An 18,261-nucleotide genomic window follows, 5' to 3' on the forward strand; every position below is an offset into this window, starting at 1 on the left:
CAATATGTCGTATATCTACATAACTTTCATCGACATGTTAAATATAATAATTATGGTCCGTTGCGATAGTTTAGATAGGTCCGGTCCACAAGCTGTTTTTGTTCGAGAAAGGTGCATTTAATTCAAATAAGATATGCCTTCGATGTAATGGATTATTGGCCTTACAGAATCGAGTTCTATGGAAAACGAGGAATTAAATAATTTATGTAATTCTTATTAATAAAATTATTTTTTAATTACATAAATTAAATAATTTATAGCGAATAAATAAATGAGTTTATTCGGCGGGGGCTGCTAGAAATTAATTTGAGAAGTAGATCGCTGATTACACTTGTTATTGTTTTATTTTAAACCAAAAAACCTAAACACCCACAACAATTATTACCATTAAAACGTGATAATAATAATATTGCAACATTCATACTAAATATTAGCACTAAGCCAACATGCACTAACTATCACAAGCTTTCAATACAAAAATGACATTCCTTTCTTCCTGCAAAACATTTCCCCTTGCTTCTTGATGTCGACTGACAGACGTGTCTGATGAGATGAAGTCGGCGATGTCTAACAGCTTCTCACTTACGCTTATCGCTTTTGGAGTAGTGGAAAGGTATGGTGACCAGTTCATGAATTATATGTGTATTGTCCAGTTTATCCAAGACTTGTAAGAACCTATCAATCACTTAAAATAGCAACTCGATTTTCAATTATTGCATTTCATTCAGCAGAGCCTTTTTAGAGTTTTTGAAAAAATAAAATAATTAATAATTTTATCACATTTTTTTGACTGATATAATCAACCATAGTTATTCAATAAGTATTATTACTAAAATTAAAATTACAAAAAAATAATAACGAGTGCATTGTTCCTTATTTTGATATCTCGTATTCCAATATTGTTATCCTATAGATTAGAAAAGTCTTTCGTTTTTGTGCTTGCAATGCTGCATTTTTTTACTACCCAAATAGGATTTTTTGTCTTGTTCCTTTCTCATTTATTCTTTTTATGTTAGCATGGTATGACTACGAACTCACTCAATATCAGAAAGAACGTGGTGAAACCGAATTGGAAAAGACATTCGAAGAAAGGCAAACCTTAGCCCGCCAAGGAGGCATGGACCACAGGCCTGACCTGAAACAAAAGATATTGAAGGAACCCGAGACGGAATGGCAGCAATCTGTTAAGAGGAAGAAGGGAGAGGAGTACTATAACAAGCTGCAAGAATTGGAAAATGACCAAGTCGTGAAAGAGTGTCGTCTGCGCGAATCAACGCAGCACCAGTTTGCAATTCCTGGAGAGAAGGTTGTTCAGAGCTCTATGGCTAAAGGAATGGCCCAAAAATACCAGGAAAATCTGTAAGTTTATTTTATATGTCTATACCTATTTACATAAAAAGAATCTAAAAAAAAACAAAACTTTTGTTTACTCGAGTAAAAAACATAATATTATACGTTAAAGATTTTTTACGCTGTATTTTATTTTACGGAAATAGATTTCAAAAATAACAGTCGGTTATTATTTTGTTCTTTAAACAATCGGTTACATTTTATTGCAGGGAAACTGATGAGACCGACGATACCACCACAGAGACCAGGAGGATAGTCAAGACTAGAATTCCCGACCCATCAGAGTCAACAGTACATGGTAGGGAAGTTCATGTCGCTAAACAAAAACAAACCCAAAAGGAAATTAAGGGAGATAAGGAGATAACGCGAAAAATTACGGCAACAGAAACTACAGAAATGGAACATAAAGCAAAGACCCAGGAGCGTGTTGTTGAAGGCCCAGTAAAACCTTCAAATCCACCAGTTTTCACAAAGAAAATGCAACCTTGCCGTGCTTTTGAACAAGAGCAAGCAAGATTTGAAGTAGAGTTTGATGGCGATCCAAACCCCACAGTTAAATGGTTCCGCGAAAGCTTCCCCATCAAGAATTCACCAGATTTCCAAATTCACACATTCAGCACGAAGTCAATCTTGGTCATTCGTCAAGTATTTATGGAGGATTCTGCAGTATTTGCATGTGTGGCAGAGAATCGTGGAGGATCCGCTAAGTGCAGTGCCAACCTTGTGGTTGAAGAACGAAAACGTCAAGGTAGAGGTGGAGTCATTCCTCCTAGTTTCCGTGTCACTGCCCAAAATATCAGCGTACCTGCTGGTCAATTGGTCAGGTTTGATACCAAAGTCAGCGGAACTAAGCCGTTGGACGTGTATTGGCTGAAGAACGGCAAAAAAATTCAACCTGATATCAGAAACAAAGTTCTTGAAGAAGATGGCACGTTCACTCTTCTAATCATCGAAGCGGAAACTCAAGACTCCGGGAAATATGAGTGCGTCGCAATCAACAGTTCTGGGGAAGCTAGATGCGATGCCGAATGCTTCGTCATCGCCCCGACCTCACCCATGAAGAGCAAACCATCATCTACTGCTGGAAACAAAGCACCAGAAATCTTACAGGGACTGAAGGATAAGACCATCAACGAGGGACAGTCTGTCGATTTCAAATGCAAGATCTCCGGAAAACCTGCACCATCAATTCAATGGCTGAAAGGAGAAAAAGTAATCAAGCCTTCAAAGTACTTCCAAATGCTCACAAGGGGAGAAGAAAGCACTCTTCATATCTCTGAGGCTTTCCCTGAAGACGAAGGAGTTTACAAATGTGTAGCTACGAACTTAGCTGGTAAAATTGCATCATCTGCAAACTTGAAGGTGTCAGCCCCCGACTCCACGGAATCACTCCCGACATTATCCAAATTAAAGGATGTCATCGTGTACGAAGGAGCACCAGCCCAATTCAAGACTCAAATTACCAGCAAGAGCAAGCCCACCATTCAGTGGTTGAGAGAAGGTGCTCTTATTCCTGAAACACCCGACTTCCAGGTACGAAAAAAACAATATACTCAACATTTAAAACGCTCACTACAATAGTAGAACTTAATTTATTATATGTATTGGAAAAGCATAACTTGTTTTGTTATCTAAAATAGTCTTTCTTGACGTTAAAAATATCCTTTCAATTTTAAAATAGTCGTTTACAGTTATATTTTTTAATAATACTTATTTCAGGACATCGGTAGGTACCTACCTATACCGAGATTAATTTTATTGAATACCATCTAAATTCCTTTTTAACTCTCAAATTGATAAACAATTCTGATCAATGAATATGTAGTACATATTAGCACGTATAGTACTTTTTTATTTATACAGTGTTTATTTTCATCGTTTACTAATGTATTCTTTTGTTCATGACAGATGATACACGAGGGAAATAATGCGGTGCTCCTCATTGCGAACACGTATGAAGAGGACACTGGTATATTTACCTGCCGCGCCACCACATCCGCGGGCCAGGTGGAGACCTCCGCCAAGCTGGTGGTTAAAAGTAAGCCATAGATATTGATCAGTTCCGGCCGACATCACTCACGAACGGATCTTCACAGTCGAAGGGAATGGGTGACAACTTTCTGCCTCATCGACGATATTGTATTATCTTAATAGAGTCATATCAGGCTTCTCCTTATAGGTGATATTTTGTACAAAGACTATGCGTTGGCGATGCATATGTCCGACTCGATCTATGACTTATTGCGGTTACAACTAAAGTTATCTGAGTAATTAAATCCTACATTAATTTAGTCTAAAGTTATTTATGTATGTTCTAATTTTATTTTATTAAATAAATGACATACAATTTATAAAATTCGTCAACTTTAATTAGAAGTAAATCTAATCCGGTGTATCGTTTTTAGTTGAATAATATAAAAAATGTGATAAGACAATATAAAATATGAACACCGTTAAGGTTAAGGTTTACTTCGTAATGACTCAAAAGACTCAGTAACAAAATGTTGAAGCCGATTCGATAATGAAACGCTTAAATAGATCTTTAAATATTCTTTATGGTGGATAGTAGAATAGTTTTTTTCATAAATATAATATCATTATCTCATGGAAAACACACTATTTAATCGTAACATATCCGCATTCATATAATTTAAAGTATATAATGCACCCTATTATATTGATTCATTTCGGGTGTGATGTTTCCATTCACAATTGTGTTAAACTCGCTTTAGAATAGCGCAGCATTGATCCATACTAAATGATCTTTTAGCTAGATCTATTATCAATCGAGTGTTTCATATTCTGTCATAAGATTCATCTAGATTTCGAATTGGAAGGTCCATCGTATGATGAAATCCATATGCATTAGTGTCTTCACCCAATCCCTTCAACGTTGGTGTTACTTTTAACCATAATGTTGTATTATCCAATAGTTGTTAATGGACTCATTGAGCTTCATTGAAAAAATGTGCATATGAAAGTAAGAGTAATGTTTGTTTTTTTGAATATGCTTTATAAGTAACACTGTTTCCAAAATATACTGAAGCCAATAATAATTAAACAATTATCACACTGAATCTGAATCATTTATACTGTTTGGATTGCATATTTTTTATTATTTAAATAATTTGAATGTTAAAAGATTAATTATAGTTTAAAACATAGTACTCGTGCCATAGTATTCATTGCTAATATGAATGATAGTATTTTGATTCTGTTTTTGTCTGTTAAATATGCAACTGCATTTTTGCATAAAATAACTATTTTTAAATGCTTTATTCTCCAAACAATACTTGAAAGTAGATCTTAGACATCACTTGGTTTTGCTTTCATAAGCGTGAGCGTATTTGTGGATAACAATTAGAATGAACCGAGTACCGACAACCGACTACCAAATTTCAGTTCAATGTTATGTTCAGTATCACCGTAATTATTCATAATGCATACAATAACCATATACACTGCAGATATACATATCTGTCATTGCATGGATCGATTTACCTTGAATAATTTTGATTTACATCTCAAATATAAACATTTTTTTCTCAAAATGCATTTTCGAAAAGAAATGATCAAGTAACCGCTAGGCATTAATTCCTCTTGCTCGTTCCTTATCTTATTATTATGTTTTATTTACTTTCTGTTTTATTCTGCATACCAATAATACTCATAGTCTTAATATACTATTAATTGATTTTTTTAAGTAATCGTATATTTTTCATTACATTTTTTTATATTTACGCACACTCACAGCTGACGCAAGTAAAGCTGGACAAAAAAATTACAGATCGAATATTTTCCATCAATAATTGTTGCTTGTTTTCCTCATAAAATGCCTACAGAAAATATATCTTTATTCAAACTGAAGAACTTAGAATCTACAGCTTCGACTCCAAAAAAATAATCCGATGGTCGTCCAGTTTTATTTTGGCACTGACATTACTGTTGTAATAACGTCACCTAATTTACCTACCTACAATCAAATTGTTTACCTATACTAGAATCTTTGTAAACATGTGACCACCTACCTATATTATGAACAAACCCTGAAAAAATACCAAAATATGTGGTCCAACATTTTCAATAACTTACAAAGAATTAAATTTTATAAGGCAGTGATAATTACATAAAAATAATTTTGACAAACGCAATCGAAATCGATTCGACAAGCAAACTGTTGGTAAAAAAAACGAAGTTAAATATATTCAAGTGTCCTGTGTATCGTTGGTATTTATTTGAAAACTACATATTAAACACAATAATTAAAAAGAGATTTAAAACGAGTCCAAAGCTTTTTGCTGCCGCTGAAATCATCTGTGATCAAACATATTCATAATATTCAATTTTTCATTGAAAATTTGTTTCACAATAAACTATCACGGCATCAAGATATCTCAAATAATGATTTTAATACAAAATAATCGAACTAAATTAATTCTGGTTACGTGAATTATTTCTTTATAAAATATTCAAATAAATCAAAATTATTCCTATATTTTAATAACTCATATAAACAGTTACATAAAAAAAACGTTCATTCGGTGACGCGTATTCGTATTTTTTATTCCAGTGTGAAGATAAAATATTTGTTGAATAAATAATAATAAGGATTAATATACGAACATGAAAAAAGACAATATTAGTGACTATCGTAAAAACCACCATTTCGCTCACGTTTCTTGAGATAAAATAATTGAAATGCATTCTTATGAATTGAAAATGAATTATCTGTAAATCACTCATCTCATTCAAGCATTGAGTCTATGCACCATGTACTTAAAGTTCTTCAATGGTACTGAATAGTACAAAAGAGAAAATGAAAGTGTTTATAGAAGAAATGAATTTTATTTGTATACATTAAGCGTATTCTCAGGCAAAAAAAACGTATCCACTATGAATACTAACAAAGGTGATTATTAAACTATCAGCCTTTTTAAAAGGTTTTATTTTTATATTTGATAGTGTATATTTAACGTAGTTTTCTTCTTTTAAAGATTTTATTTTTGTTAAAGTACTAAATGTGAAAAAGAATATTTACGGATGTGTGCTTCTCGCTTTATCTATTATATATAGCGATGTATATTTATATATACCTATGTTTACATACCAATGTATGTGTGTATAAATATATATTGATCCTAGACAAATAAAAAATAAATAATTAAATATTGAAATCAATATGACTTTGTAAATGTGTTTTGTACTTAAAAAATATATATGCCTTTTGTTGTAATAATAATACTGAATTCAAAATATTGATAAAACCATGTATTTTGTTAACGTTTTGTTTAAATAAATTTTGAATGATTGAATTTCGCATTTTTCAATAGAATATTCTCATTGATATATGGATAAACCTTGAATATGAAATCCCGCACAAAGTGGGCGTGCTCACATATGTTACGGCGAAGTGGCTAATAATAATTTTATTCTACCTGTCGTGCGCACGGGTGCGCACGCGCCCCAGCAGCGTGCACACGCGCTCGCGCTTTTCAACGCGGCTTACATTACGCTCTAAATTAGGCCCGCCAACTTTCGACGTAACATATGAACACATGCCGACATATACATACTATATAAAAAGAAAACACCAACTTCGCCTTGAACATTTTATATTTAAAACTTGTATACAGGTGCTTGAGAAATAACAGTTGGCAAGCAATATAAACTGAATCACTATAGAGACTACAGAGTCAAGTATTTTTGAGAACTCTTCTGACGACTAATTCTTAAAGAGTTGCCAACATAGTGACAACATTGCAAATTGAAATCATCACCAATAATTACATAAACAGTGAACAATATATTCGATTTCTATAATATGAATAAAATGCATAAGCTTACAAAACAATATGAATTTGATACGAACTGATATGAAGCAATAAATTGCACAGGTATACCAAATACGTATCACAAATAAACAGATTAATATAATTTATTGAAAACATTTAAAACACTTCATGTAATCGAATGGTGGAAATATATATTCTTCAGTCTTCAATGTTCATCACAACATAATTTTTACACCGATCGAGAAATCTATAAATATTATCTAAATTTTATCACAAAGTAAATACACACCAATTAATTTATTAATATTATCACTGGAAAATAAACGAAAAATTAATAATGAATTTAGAGAAAAAACACTTAAATTTAAAAAAAAACATATATAAACACATTAATTAATAAATATTTAAAACTATGGACACTTTTCACTACTAAAAACACTAGTATTTGGATGCGAGATGCATCTGGAAGGATAGGTGCGCTGCTAACGACGGCTAATGCTGAACTCACCTGAGCGTCGTTTTGGCGCGCGATGCCGACGCTGAAAGACACAGACGCTGCCCACGTCCCTGCGTATGACTCACTTACATCTCCCACACACCTGCTAGGTCGTCACCTTTGATGTTTCATGTTTCTAAATATACAAGATACCATCATTTTATAAACATGCTTAATTTATTTTTACAAATAAAATATTTTAAAAAACACGGAATTTTTTTGAAGATACCTGCTCACCAAACTTTTAATGATGGAAAAATATTTCGATTTTATATGCACTCTTTTTTAACTTAACATTAAAGAGTATTCTTTTGTAACAACACATTCCAATGATCAATTTTCTTGGAAATATCTAGAGCTACACTGCAATATGTGTTATTTAAATTAATTAATTGCGTATAAAATGCATATTTGAATATTTATTTTCAGAACGTATGGGCAAGACGGTGAAAACAAATGTTTCTGAAAAGGATGAATTGGATTCAAGCAAAAAGATACAAAGCACTTCCCAAAATGTGAATTACACAACTACGGAATCAAGTAACATACTTAATATCAAAGACAAGGTTGATACTCAAGAACAACAAATGCATCGACAAGTGCCATGGCGACAACGAAGGGTAGTTGATCAACAAGTATCCGATATAACTACTGAACATATTTCCGATAAAACAATCGATACCCAACACCACGAAGAAACCAATATGAGATTAAAAAATCAAAAAAATATTAATGAGGAAATATTGTTAAAGGAAAGCGATGAAACTATTGATAACAAACAAATGCCATGGAGAAAGCGAACCGATAAATCTTTAGAACGAAAAACTATACAAGAAGACATTAAGAAAACAGCATGGACTGATGAAAAGGTTTCTTTAAAGCCAACCAAAATAGTTAAAAATGAAACACAAAAACCTCAACTAGACAATGTTAGTTTAAAACATGTTAAAAAAGAAACGCCCAGCCAAATTGATGCAACACAACAATATGAAGAAGACATTCCAGCAACAGTTCTTTTTGAAGAAATTTTAACTGAAGAAGAAGATATGGTCGTTTTTAAGGTTGAAAAAGAAACATCTGAAGAAACGGAGATTAGTAAAGACAAGAAAACTTCTGAGCCTAAAACATGGCGTCGTGGAAAACAACAAACCCAAAATGAGATTAAGGAAATTACCATGCCAAAGCATAAACAACCATACTCTTTATCAGAAGACGACGCAAACTTGCAAATAGGATACCAAGAGAAGGAAACTACCGAAAAACATGGAAAAACGCCATGGGGAACTAAAAAGATATATCAAAAAGATGAACGTAAATCTGAAGAACCATCTTCAGAATCTAGTCAAGCAGCTGATATTTCAGAACCCAAATCATGGCGCACCGGAAAGAGGCGTCCCCAAGAAGAGGAACCAACAGAAGAGGTTTCATTAAAACCAGTTCCTAAAACAAAGACACCAGCCCAAGACCAACCTACTGAAGACGTGAGCTTAAAACCAATTCCAAAGAAATCGCAGCCCGAAGAACAACCCGAGCTCAAGACATGGCCTACCGGTAAACGACGACCAAAGGAAGAAGAACCCAAAGAAGATATAATGCTCAAACCCATTCCTAAGAAAGAGAGGATAGATAAACAAGAACCTATTGAAGATGAACCTCTGAAAGCAATTGTCCATGATGAAAAAGGTATTGAACCAACTGATCCCAAATCATGGCGTACCGGAAAGAAGCTTCCAACCGAAGAGAAACCTAAAGAAGAGGTCACTTTGAAACCAATTCCTAAAGGAAAGATACCGGTTCAAGAGGAATCTGCAGAAGAGGTGAATTTAAAAGTAATTCCAAAGAAAGAGCAACCTGTTGAAGAACCTGAACTCAAGACATGGCCAATAGGAAAACGTCGACCAAAGGAAGAGGAGCCAAAGGAGGAAGTAACACTCAAGCCTATTCCTAAAAAAGAAAAGATCACTGAAGAAAAACCCATTGAAGATGAACCGTCGAAGCCACTTGTTCATGATGACATCCAAATTGAGCCGACAGAACCCAAATCATGGCGTACTGGAAAGAGGCGTCCTAAAGAAGAAGAGCCCAAAGAAGGAGAACCCAAAGAGGAAATCACTTTGAAACCAATTCCTAAACAAAAAGCACCTGTCGAATTAGAGCCAATGGAAGAGGTTTCACTTAAACCGGTTACAAAGAAACAGCAACCAGTTGAAGAACCTGAACAAAAGACTTGGCCAACTGGAAAACGTCGACCGATGGAAGAAGTGCCAACAGAAGAAGTAAGCCTCAAACCTATTCCTAAAAAGGAAAAGATCACTGAAGAAAAACCAGTTGAAGATGAACAATTGAAGCCAGTCATTGACTTACCCGTTGAGCCAACAGAGCCAAAGTCATGGCGTACTGGAAAGAGGCGTCCTAAAGAAGACGAACCCAAAGAGGAAGTCACTTTGAAACCTATTCCTAAGCAAAAAGCACCTGTCGATGCAGAACCAGTGGAAGAAGTTTCACTTAAGCCAGTGACAAAGAAAGAGCAACCTGTTGAGGAACCCGAACTCAAGACATGGCCAACTGGAAAACGTCGACCAAAGGAAGAGGAGCCAAATGAAGAAACAACACTCAAGCCTATTCCTAAAAAAGAAAAGATCACTGAAGAAAAACCCATTGAAGATGAACCGTCAAAACCACTTGTTCATGATGATATCTCCATTGAACCGACAGAGCCAAAATCATGGCGTACTGGAAAGAGGCGTCCTAAAGAAGAAGAGCCCAAAGAGGAAGAGCCCAAAGAGGAAATCACTTTGAAACCAATTCCTAAACAGAAAGCACCGGTTGAATTAGAGCCAATGGAAGAGGTTTCACTTAAACCGGTTACAAAGAAACAGCAACCAATTGAAGAACCTGAACAAAAGACTTGGCCAACTGGAAAACGTCGACCGAAGGAAGAAGCACCAACAGAAGAAATAAGCCTCAAACCTATTCCTAAAAAGGAAAAGATCACTGAAGAAAAACCAATTGAAGATGAACAATTGAAACCAGTCCATGAATTGCCCATTGAGCCAACAGAGCCAAAGTCATGGCGTACTGGAAAGAGGCGTCCTAAAGAAGAAGAACCCAAAGAGGAAGTCACTTTGAAACCTATTCCTAAGCAAAAAGCACCAGTCGAAGAAGAACCAATCGAAGAAGTGTCACTTAAGCCAGTGACAAAGAAAGAGCAACCTGTTGAAGAACCCGAATTGAAGACCTGGCCAACTGGAAAACGTCGACCAAAGGAAGAGGAGCCAAAGGAAGAAATAAGCCTCAAACCTATTCCTAAAAAGGAAAAGATCACTGAAGAAAAACCAGTTGAAGATGAACCATTGAAACCACTTGTTCATGATGATATATCCATTGAACCGACAGAGCCAAAATCATGGCGTACTGGAAAAAGGCGTCCTAAGGAAGAAGAACCCAAAGAAGAAGTCACTTTGAAACCAATACCTAAACAGAAAGCACCTGTCGAAGAAGAACCAATAGAAGAAGTTTCACTGAAGCCGGTTACAAAGAAAGAGCAAATTGCTGAAGAACCCGAACTCAAGACATGGCCAACTGGAAAACGTCGACCAAAGGAAGAGGAGCCGAAGGAGGAAATAACACTCAAGCCTATTCCTAAAAAAGAAAAGATCACTAAAGAAGAACCCATTGAAGATGAACCGTCGAAACCACTTGTTCATGATGATATCCCCATTGAGCCGACACAGCCAAAATCATGGCGTACTGCAAAGAGGCGTCCTAAAGAAGAAGAACCCAAAGAGGAAGAGCCCAAAGAGGAAGTCACTTTGAAACCTGTACCTAAACAAAAAGTACCGGTCGAAGAAGAACCAATGGAAGAGGTTTCTCTTAAGCCAGTGGTAAAGAAAGAGCAACCTGTTGAGGAACCCGAACTCAAGACATGGCCAACTGGAAAACGTCGACCAAAGGAAGAGGAGCCAAAGGAGGAAATAACACTTAAACCTATTCCTAAAAAAGAAAAGATCACTAAAGAAGAACCCATTGAAGATGAACCGTCAAAGCCACTTGTTCATGATGATATTCCCATTGAGCCGATAGAGCCCAAATCATGGCGTACTGAAAAGAGGCGTCCTAAAGAAGAGCCCAAAGAGGAAGAACCCAAAGAGGAAATCACTTTGAAACCAATTCCTAAACAAAAAGCACCTGTCGAATTAGAGCCAATGGAAGAGGTTTCACTTAAACCGGTTACAAAGAAACAGCAGCCAGTTGAAGAACCTGAACAAAAGACTTGGCCAACTGGAAAACGTCGACCGATGGAAGAGGTGCCAACAGAAGAAGTAAGCCTCAAACCTATTCCTAAAAAGGAAAAAATCACTGAAGAAAAACCAGTTGAAGATGAACAATTGAAGCCAGTCATTGACTTACTCGTTGAGCCAACAGAGCCAAAGTCATGGCGTACTGGAAAGAGGCATCCTAAAGAAGAAGAACCAAAAGAGGAAGTCACTTTGAAACCTATTCCTAAGCAAAAAGCACCTGTCGAAGCAGAACCTGTGGAAGAAGTTTCACTTAAGCCAGTGACAAAGAAAGAGCAACCTGTTGAGGAACCCGAACTCAAGACATGGCCAACTGGAAAACGTCGACCAAAGGAAGAGGAGCCAAAGGAAGAAATAACACTCAAGCCTATTCCTAAAAAAGAAAAGATCACTGAAGAAAAACCCATTGAAGATGAACCGTCAAAACCACTTGTTCATGATGATATCTCCATTGAACCGACAGAGCCAAAATCATGGCGTACTGGAAAGAGGCGTCCTAAAGAAGAAGAGCCCAAAGAGGAAGAGCCCAAAGAGGAAATCACTTTGAAACCAATTCCTAAACAGAAAGCACCGGTTGAATTAGAGCCAATGGAAGAGGTTTCACTTAAACCGGTTGCAAAGAAACAGCAACCAATTGAAGAACCTGAACAAAAGACTTGGCCAACTGGAAAACGTCGACCGAAGGAAGAAGCACCAACAGAAGAAATAAGCCTCAAACCTATTCCTAAAAAGGAAAATATCACTGAAGAAAAACCAATTGAAGATGAACAATTGAAACCAATCCATGAATTGCCCATTGAGCCAACAGAGCCAAAGTCATGGCGTACTGGAAAGAGGCGTCCTAAAGAAGAAGAACCCAAAGAGGAAGTCACTTTAAAACCCATTCCAAAGCAAAAAGCACCTGTCGAAGAAGAACCAATAGACGAGATTTCACTTAAACCAGTGGCAAAGAAAGAGCAACCTGTTGAAGAACCCGAACTCAAGACATGGCCAACTGGAAAACGTCGACCAAAGGAAGAGGAGCCAAAGGAAGAAATAACACTCAAGCCTATTCCTAAAAAAGAAAAGATCACTAAAGAAGAACTCATTGAAGATAAACCGTTGGAACCACTTGTTCATGATGATATCCCCATTGAGCCGACACAGCCAAAATCGTGGCGTACTGGAAAGAGGCGACCTAAAGAAGAAGAACCAAAAGAGGAAGAGCCCAAAGAGGAAGTCACATTGAAACCCGTACCTAAGCAAAAAGTACCGGTCGAAGAAAAACCAATGGAAGAGGTTTCTCTTAAGCCAGTGACAAAGAAAGAGCAACCAATTGAAGAGCCCGAATTAAAGACCTGGCCAACTGGAAAACGTCGACCAAAGGAAGAGGTACCAACGGAAGAAATAAGCCTCAAACCTATTCCTAAAAAGGAAAAGATCACTGAAGAAAAACCAGTTGAAGATGAACCATTGAAACCACTTGTTCATGATGATATACCCATTGAGCCGATAGAGCCAAAGTCATGGCGTACAGGAAAGAGGCATCCTAAAGAAGATGAACCTAAAGAGGAAGTCACTTTGAAACCTATTCCTAAACAAAAAGCACCTGTCGAAGAAGAACCAATGGAAGAAGTTTCACTTAAGCCAGTGACAAAGAAAGAGCAACCAGTTGAAGAACCCGAATTGAAGACCTGGCCAACTGGAAAACGTCGACCAAAGGAAGAAGTCCCGATGGAAGAAATAAGCCTCAAACCTATTCCTAAAAAGGAAAAGATCACTGAAGAAAAACCAGTTGAAGATGAACCATTGAAACCACTTGTTCATGATGATATACCCATTGAGCCGATAGAGCCAAAGTCATGGCGTACAGGAAAGAGGCATCCTAAAGAAGATGAACCTAAAGAGGAAGTCACTTTGAAACCTATTCCTAAACAAAAAGCACCTGTCGAAGAAGAACCAATGGAAGAAGTTTCACTTAAGCCAGTGACAAAGAAAGAGCAACCAGTTGAAGAACCCGAATTGAAGACCTGGCCAACTGGAAAACGTCGACCAAAGGAAGAAGTCCCGATGGAAGAAATAAGCCTCAAACCTATTCCTAAAAAGGAAAAGATCACTGAAGAAAAACCAGTTGAAGATGAACCATTGAAACCACTTGTTCATGATGATATACCCATTGAACCGACAGAGCCAAAATCATGGCGTACTGGAAAGAGGCGTCCTAAAGAAGAAGAACCCAAAGAGGAAGTCACTTTGAAACCAATACCTAAACAGAAAGCACTTGTCGAAGAAGAACCAATAGAAGAAGTTTCACTTAAGCCGGTTACAAAGAAAGAGCAAATTGCTGAAGAACCCGAACTCAAGACATGGCCAACTGGAAAACGTCGACCAAAGGAAGAGGAGCCAAAGGAGGAAATATCACTCAAGCCTATTCCTAAAAAAGAAAAGGTCACTAAAGAAGAACCTACTGAAGATGAACCATTGAAACCACTTGTTCATGATGATATACCTATTGAGCCAACAGAGCCGAAATCATGGCGTACAGGAAAGAGGCGTCCAAAAGAAGAAGCACCAAAAGAGGAAGAGCCCAAAGAGGAAGTCACTTTGAAACATATTCCTAAGCAAAAAACACCTGTCGAAGAAGAACCAATCGAAGAGGTATCGCTTAAACCGTCTCCTCAAAAGGATGAACCTAAAGAACAACCCGAAGAAGAAACCATTTTGGATACAGTTATAAAAGTAGAAAAATCTGTAACAAAGAAATCTGTAAAAGAAAAACGAGTCATAAAGAAAACAGAGGGTAAGTTTTACAATTTGTTTATATCATATATATGTTATTTAAAAGCACTAGCTAAGTCGTAAGATAATACGTACTAGAACTTTTCGCTTACATATTATTATTATGACGTGGGTGGGCATTAGTGGTGGAATGATATTGAATTATTTATTTTACTTTTATGATTTTTAGTACAATTACATTACCTCATTAAAATAGAAGAAAATGATTTATATACCTCCACACCTTTTGCTTAATTCTAAGTATACATTTATATAAACTAACTGGAAGATTTATTACCACTTAACATAATATAGTTTTATTTAAAATAGAGTAAAAAAAATAATACATACATCAATAGACTTTAAAAATGTCTACATCACATCTTCAGTGACTGGTATTGTAGGCATTCTTTTTATATTAATAATATTGACTTATTCCTTATAAAAATATTTTTGTATATTATATTAATATTAATTTAATGTGATTTAATTAGGCAATATACCCAATCGTATGTTTATATCCACTAACACTACGTTGGGAGAAATAATGCATGTGTTTATTATCATTTATATTGTGACAAATATATATTTGTACATGAAATTCAAATGTCTAATATACTAGATAGTTTTTGAACTACATTGTGTATTTTAATTTAAGTTTACTTATCATTAATTTCAAAAGAATGAGAATCAATTTAGAATGAGGAATGCTTACACAAAAAAATACCACTACATAATATGTATCTATTTTTTATATAGTTTATATAGTTATTAAAATGTTCAGTATAAGGAATGTTTATGTGCATCTTCATGAAATTTACACTGCTTCGTCTATTTTTGTTATATAATTTAGTATCAAATATTAATTTGATAATTTTCCCAAACACGTTCCAGAAGAGACAACAATCGTTGACAATGCCTCGATACCAAAAATTACTACTCCATTAGAAGCCCAGGTAAAAATGCTCGGTGATACTGTAACCCTCGAAGTAGAGTACATTGCCGCCGATGATGCTCAAATAACATGGTTACGCAATGGCAAAGAAATAAAGAGCGACGAAATATACAATATTGTAACAACAGATAACAAAACTATCATAACAGTGTTGAATCTGACCAAAAAAGAAAGTGGCAAATACGAAGTGCTGATAAAGCAATCCAAAGGAATTACCAAGTCTTCAAGCTCTGTAAATATAGACAATAGCAATGACCTTGCCGATGTTTTACCACCAAAATTCACGAAAATTTTCTACCCACAAAACGTCACAGCTGGAGAAGTGATAATATTAGAAGCACACGTAAAAGCTTTCCCTAGCGCTTCCTTCCAATGGTTCACGAATTCCCAACCCATCACATCAGGCACAGATAACTTGTACATAACTCATTCAGATAATAAGAGTATACTCGTAATAGAAAATATGAACAAAACCAAAGTAGGCGAGTTCACGTGCAGAGCGGAAAACGTAGCAGGATCTGTTACTTGCTCGGCTACGGTATCAATAATCGAAGAATACACCGACGAGGGGACATCTCCCATATTCATAGAAAAGTTGAGAACTGTAAGAGTAATGGACGGAGAAGAAATAAAACTTAATTGTAAAGTAAAGGGCACTCCCACACCACTCGTGCAATGGTGCCATAAGGGTAAAACTGTTAACAGAGGAAACGATGTTGAGATTATTCAAAGTTCCGACGGTACCTGTGAGCTTATCATAAAGGAAGCTTTCCCAGAGATGGCTGGAGAATACGAATGTCTTGCTGCCAATAGATTTGGAAAAACCACCTCTAACACTGCTGTAATGGTAGAAGGTACGGTACCTAGAAGAACCCTCCCTTTTATGAATACATACTTACAAAACTAAGACATTTCATTAACATTTTGTATGCACTATAAAACAACAATGACTTATACTGATTGTTAATAAGCATTCCTTTTTCATATAAATTTCTAAAAAAAACTATATTTAGTATAAACATGTTATTGATAATCTTGTATGCACAATGTATTTCTTTAGGTTGACTATATTCTGTGATTTAACAATTACCATTTACGTCATAACATACATTACCAAACAAACTGCTAATTACTCTATAAAAAATACTTATTATTTATTCGCTTTCAGCTTATGAATACATTCCGAGCGGTTCAGAGGAAGATATATTAAGTGATAAGGTAAATAATGTAATTTTAACTAAGTTTCATATAATTCCGTTGACTCGCACCATTTAATGAAATCTATTTCAGTAGGTACAATATAACATTAACAATAATTTAAATGTACATCGAATATAACCTTTCTTATATTTTAAGGAAATCACGAGCGACGTTGAAGACTTCGCACCTGTAATTACCAAAGGTCTTCCAGTAACAGTAGTAACAAATGAAGGTCAACTAACTAGGTAAAATCACTGAATTTATAATTAGTAGTCAAAAATATCAAAAAGCTTCCAGCTTATTAATTATAACAGTAAAATATCCAGTATTGGTACAGCGAATAAATGTTCTAGCATCTGTCTTGGTCGTATTTAAAAAATAAAGAACTAATAATTGTCAAATTCCTACTATCGCAAGACAGGCTTGGTCAATCGTGCACTTGGCATAATATTTCGTATCACTAATATAATTGATCTACCTCATTTTAAAACCGCATTGAATGGGTTAGAAAAAACCTTATAAATATATATATTAGAAAAAACTTGGTTGGAGTAGGATGAGAATATACCTACGTTGAGCAAATTAATTATTATCTCCAAAATTTTTTTACGTGCGATTGTATATAAGTACCTATAACTTATGTAACATTATATTTCTTTGTATTTCCATAATATTACATTAATATTAATTCATATGTTGCCCACTGTGCATTTTCACATCATTATTTATAATAATTACTACGTTTTACCAATATCTACTAGCATAATCTATAATACTACTTTTTCTGAATACATACACAAACTGGAATAAACATCTACAATATTCAATTTAAATTTAATGTATCCGTAATGTGGGATATGATGTGATTATCATCATACAAATTATTCGTGACTATTATTTGCATTAACCATCACGATGACGTTCATTATTTCATTCAACATTCACCATTAGTGTTTTTTCTTTTTATTTTGTTAAAATCAATTTACAATACATTTTAATTCTAGGATTGAATCAAAGGCTATTGGAAAGCCGAAACCGAAGGGAAAATGGTACAAACACGGTGTTGAAATCAAGAACAGCAAAGAGTTCTTCATCGAGGAATTTGAAGACGGCACATCAGTTTTAACAATTAGAGAAGTCTTCCCAGACGATTCCGGTGAAATTAAATTCGAGGCGTTTAATACTCTTGGTATTGTATCAACCACAACCGAACTGGAAGTCGAAGGTGAGGTTTATTTAAATAGGCACTCAACTTCTCTTAAAAAAATAATGCGATTAATTGTGTACTAATCCTATTTCAATATCGTTTCAGGAAATTTCCTTCAAGCAACTTTGCTGAGGTTTCCTTTGCCCCTTCATTATTTCCCCCTTTACTATAAACATTCTTTATCTTTCAATACTTGTCACTTCAAT

The 18,261-nt window shown here is 35.3% G+C and overlaps 1 protein-coding gene across 1 annotated transcript in view; it reads left to right on the forward strand.

Annotated features, from left to right (window-relative positions):
• The window catches only part of LOC147079738 (titin-like), a 97,887-nt gene that overhangs the window by 8,104 nt on the left and 71,522 nt on the right, over positions 1–18,261 (forward strand). Inside the window, exons 8-15 of the mRNA XM_085943076.1 lie at positions 1,017–1,359; positions 1,560–2,883; positions 3,259–3,388; positions 8,068–14,715; positions 15,588–16,502; positions 16,817–16,866; positions 17,005–17,093; positions 17,853–18,073. Coding sequence (XP_085799202.1) covers positions 1,017–1,359; positions 1,560–2,883; positions 3,259–3,388; positions 8,068–14,715; positions 15,588–16,502; positions 16,817–16,866; positions 17,005–17,093; positions 17,853–18,073 — 9,720 coding nt within the window. The remainder of the gene's footprint in view (positions 1–1,016; positions 1,360–1,559; positions 2,884–3,258; positions 3,389–8,067; positions 14,716–15,587; positions 16,503–16,816; positions 16,867–17,004; positions 17,094–17,852; positions 18,074–18,261) is intronic.

This window comes from Rhyacophila brunnea, unplaced genomic scaffold (genome assembly GCF_057557595.1).
Source record: "Rhyacophila brunnea isolate RB1 unplaced genomic scaffold, BYU_Rbru_1.0 scaffold_1, whole genome shotgun sequence".
Taxonomy (NCBI): domain Eukaryota; kingdom Metazoa; phylum Arthropoda; class Insecta; order Trichoptera; family Rhyacophilidae; genus Rhyacophila; species Rhyacophila brunnea.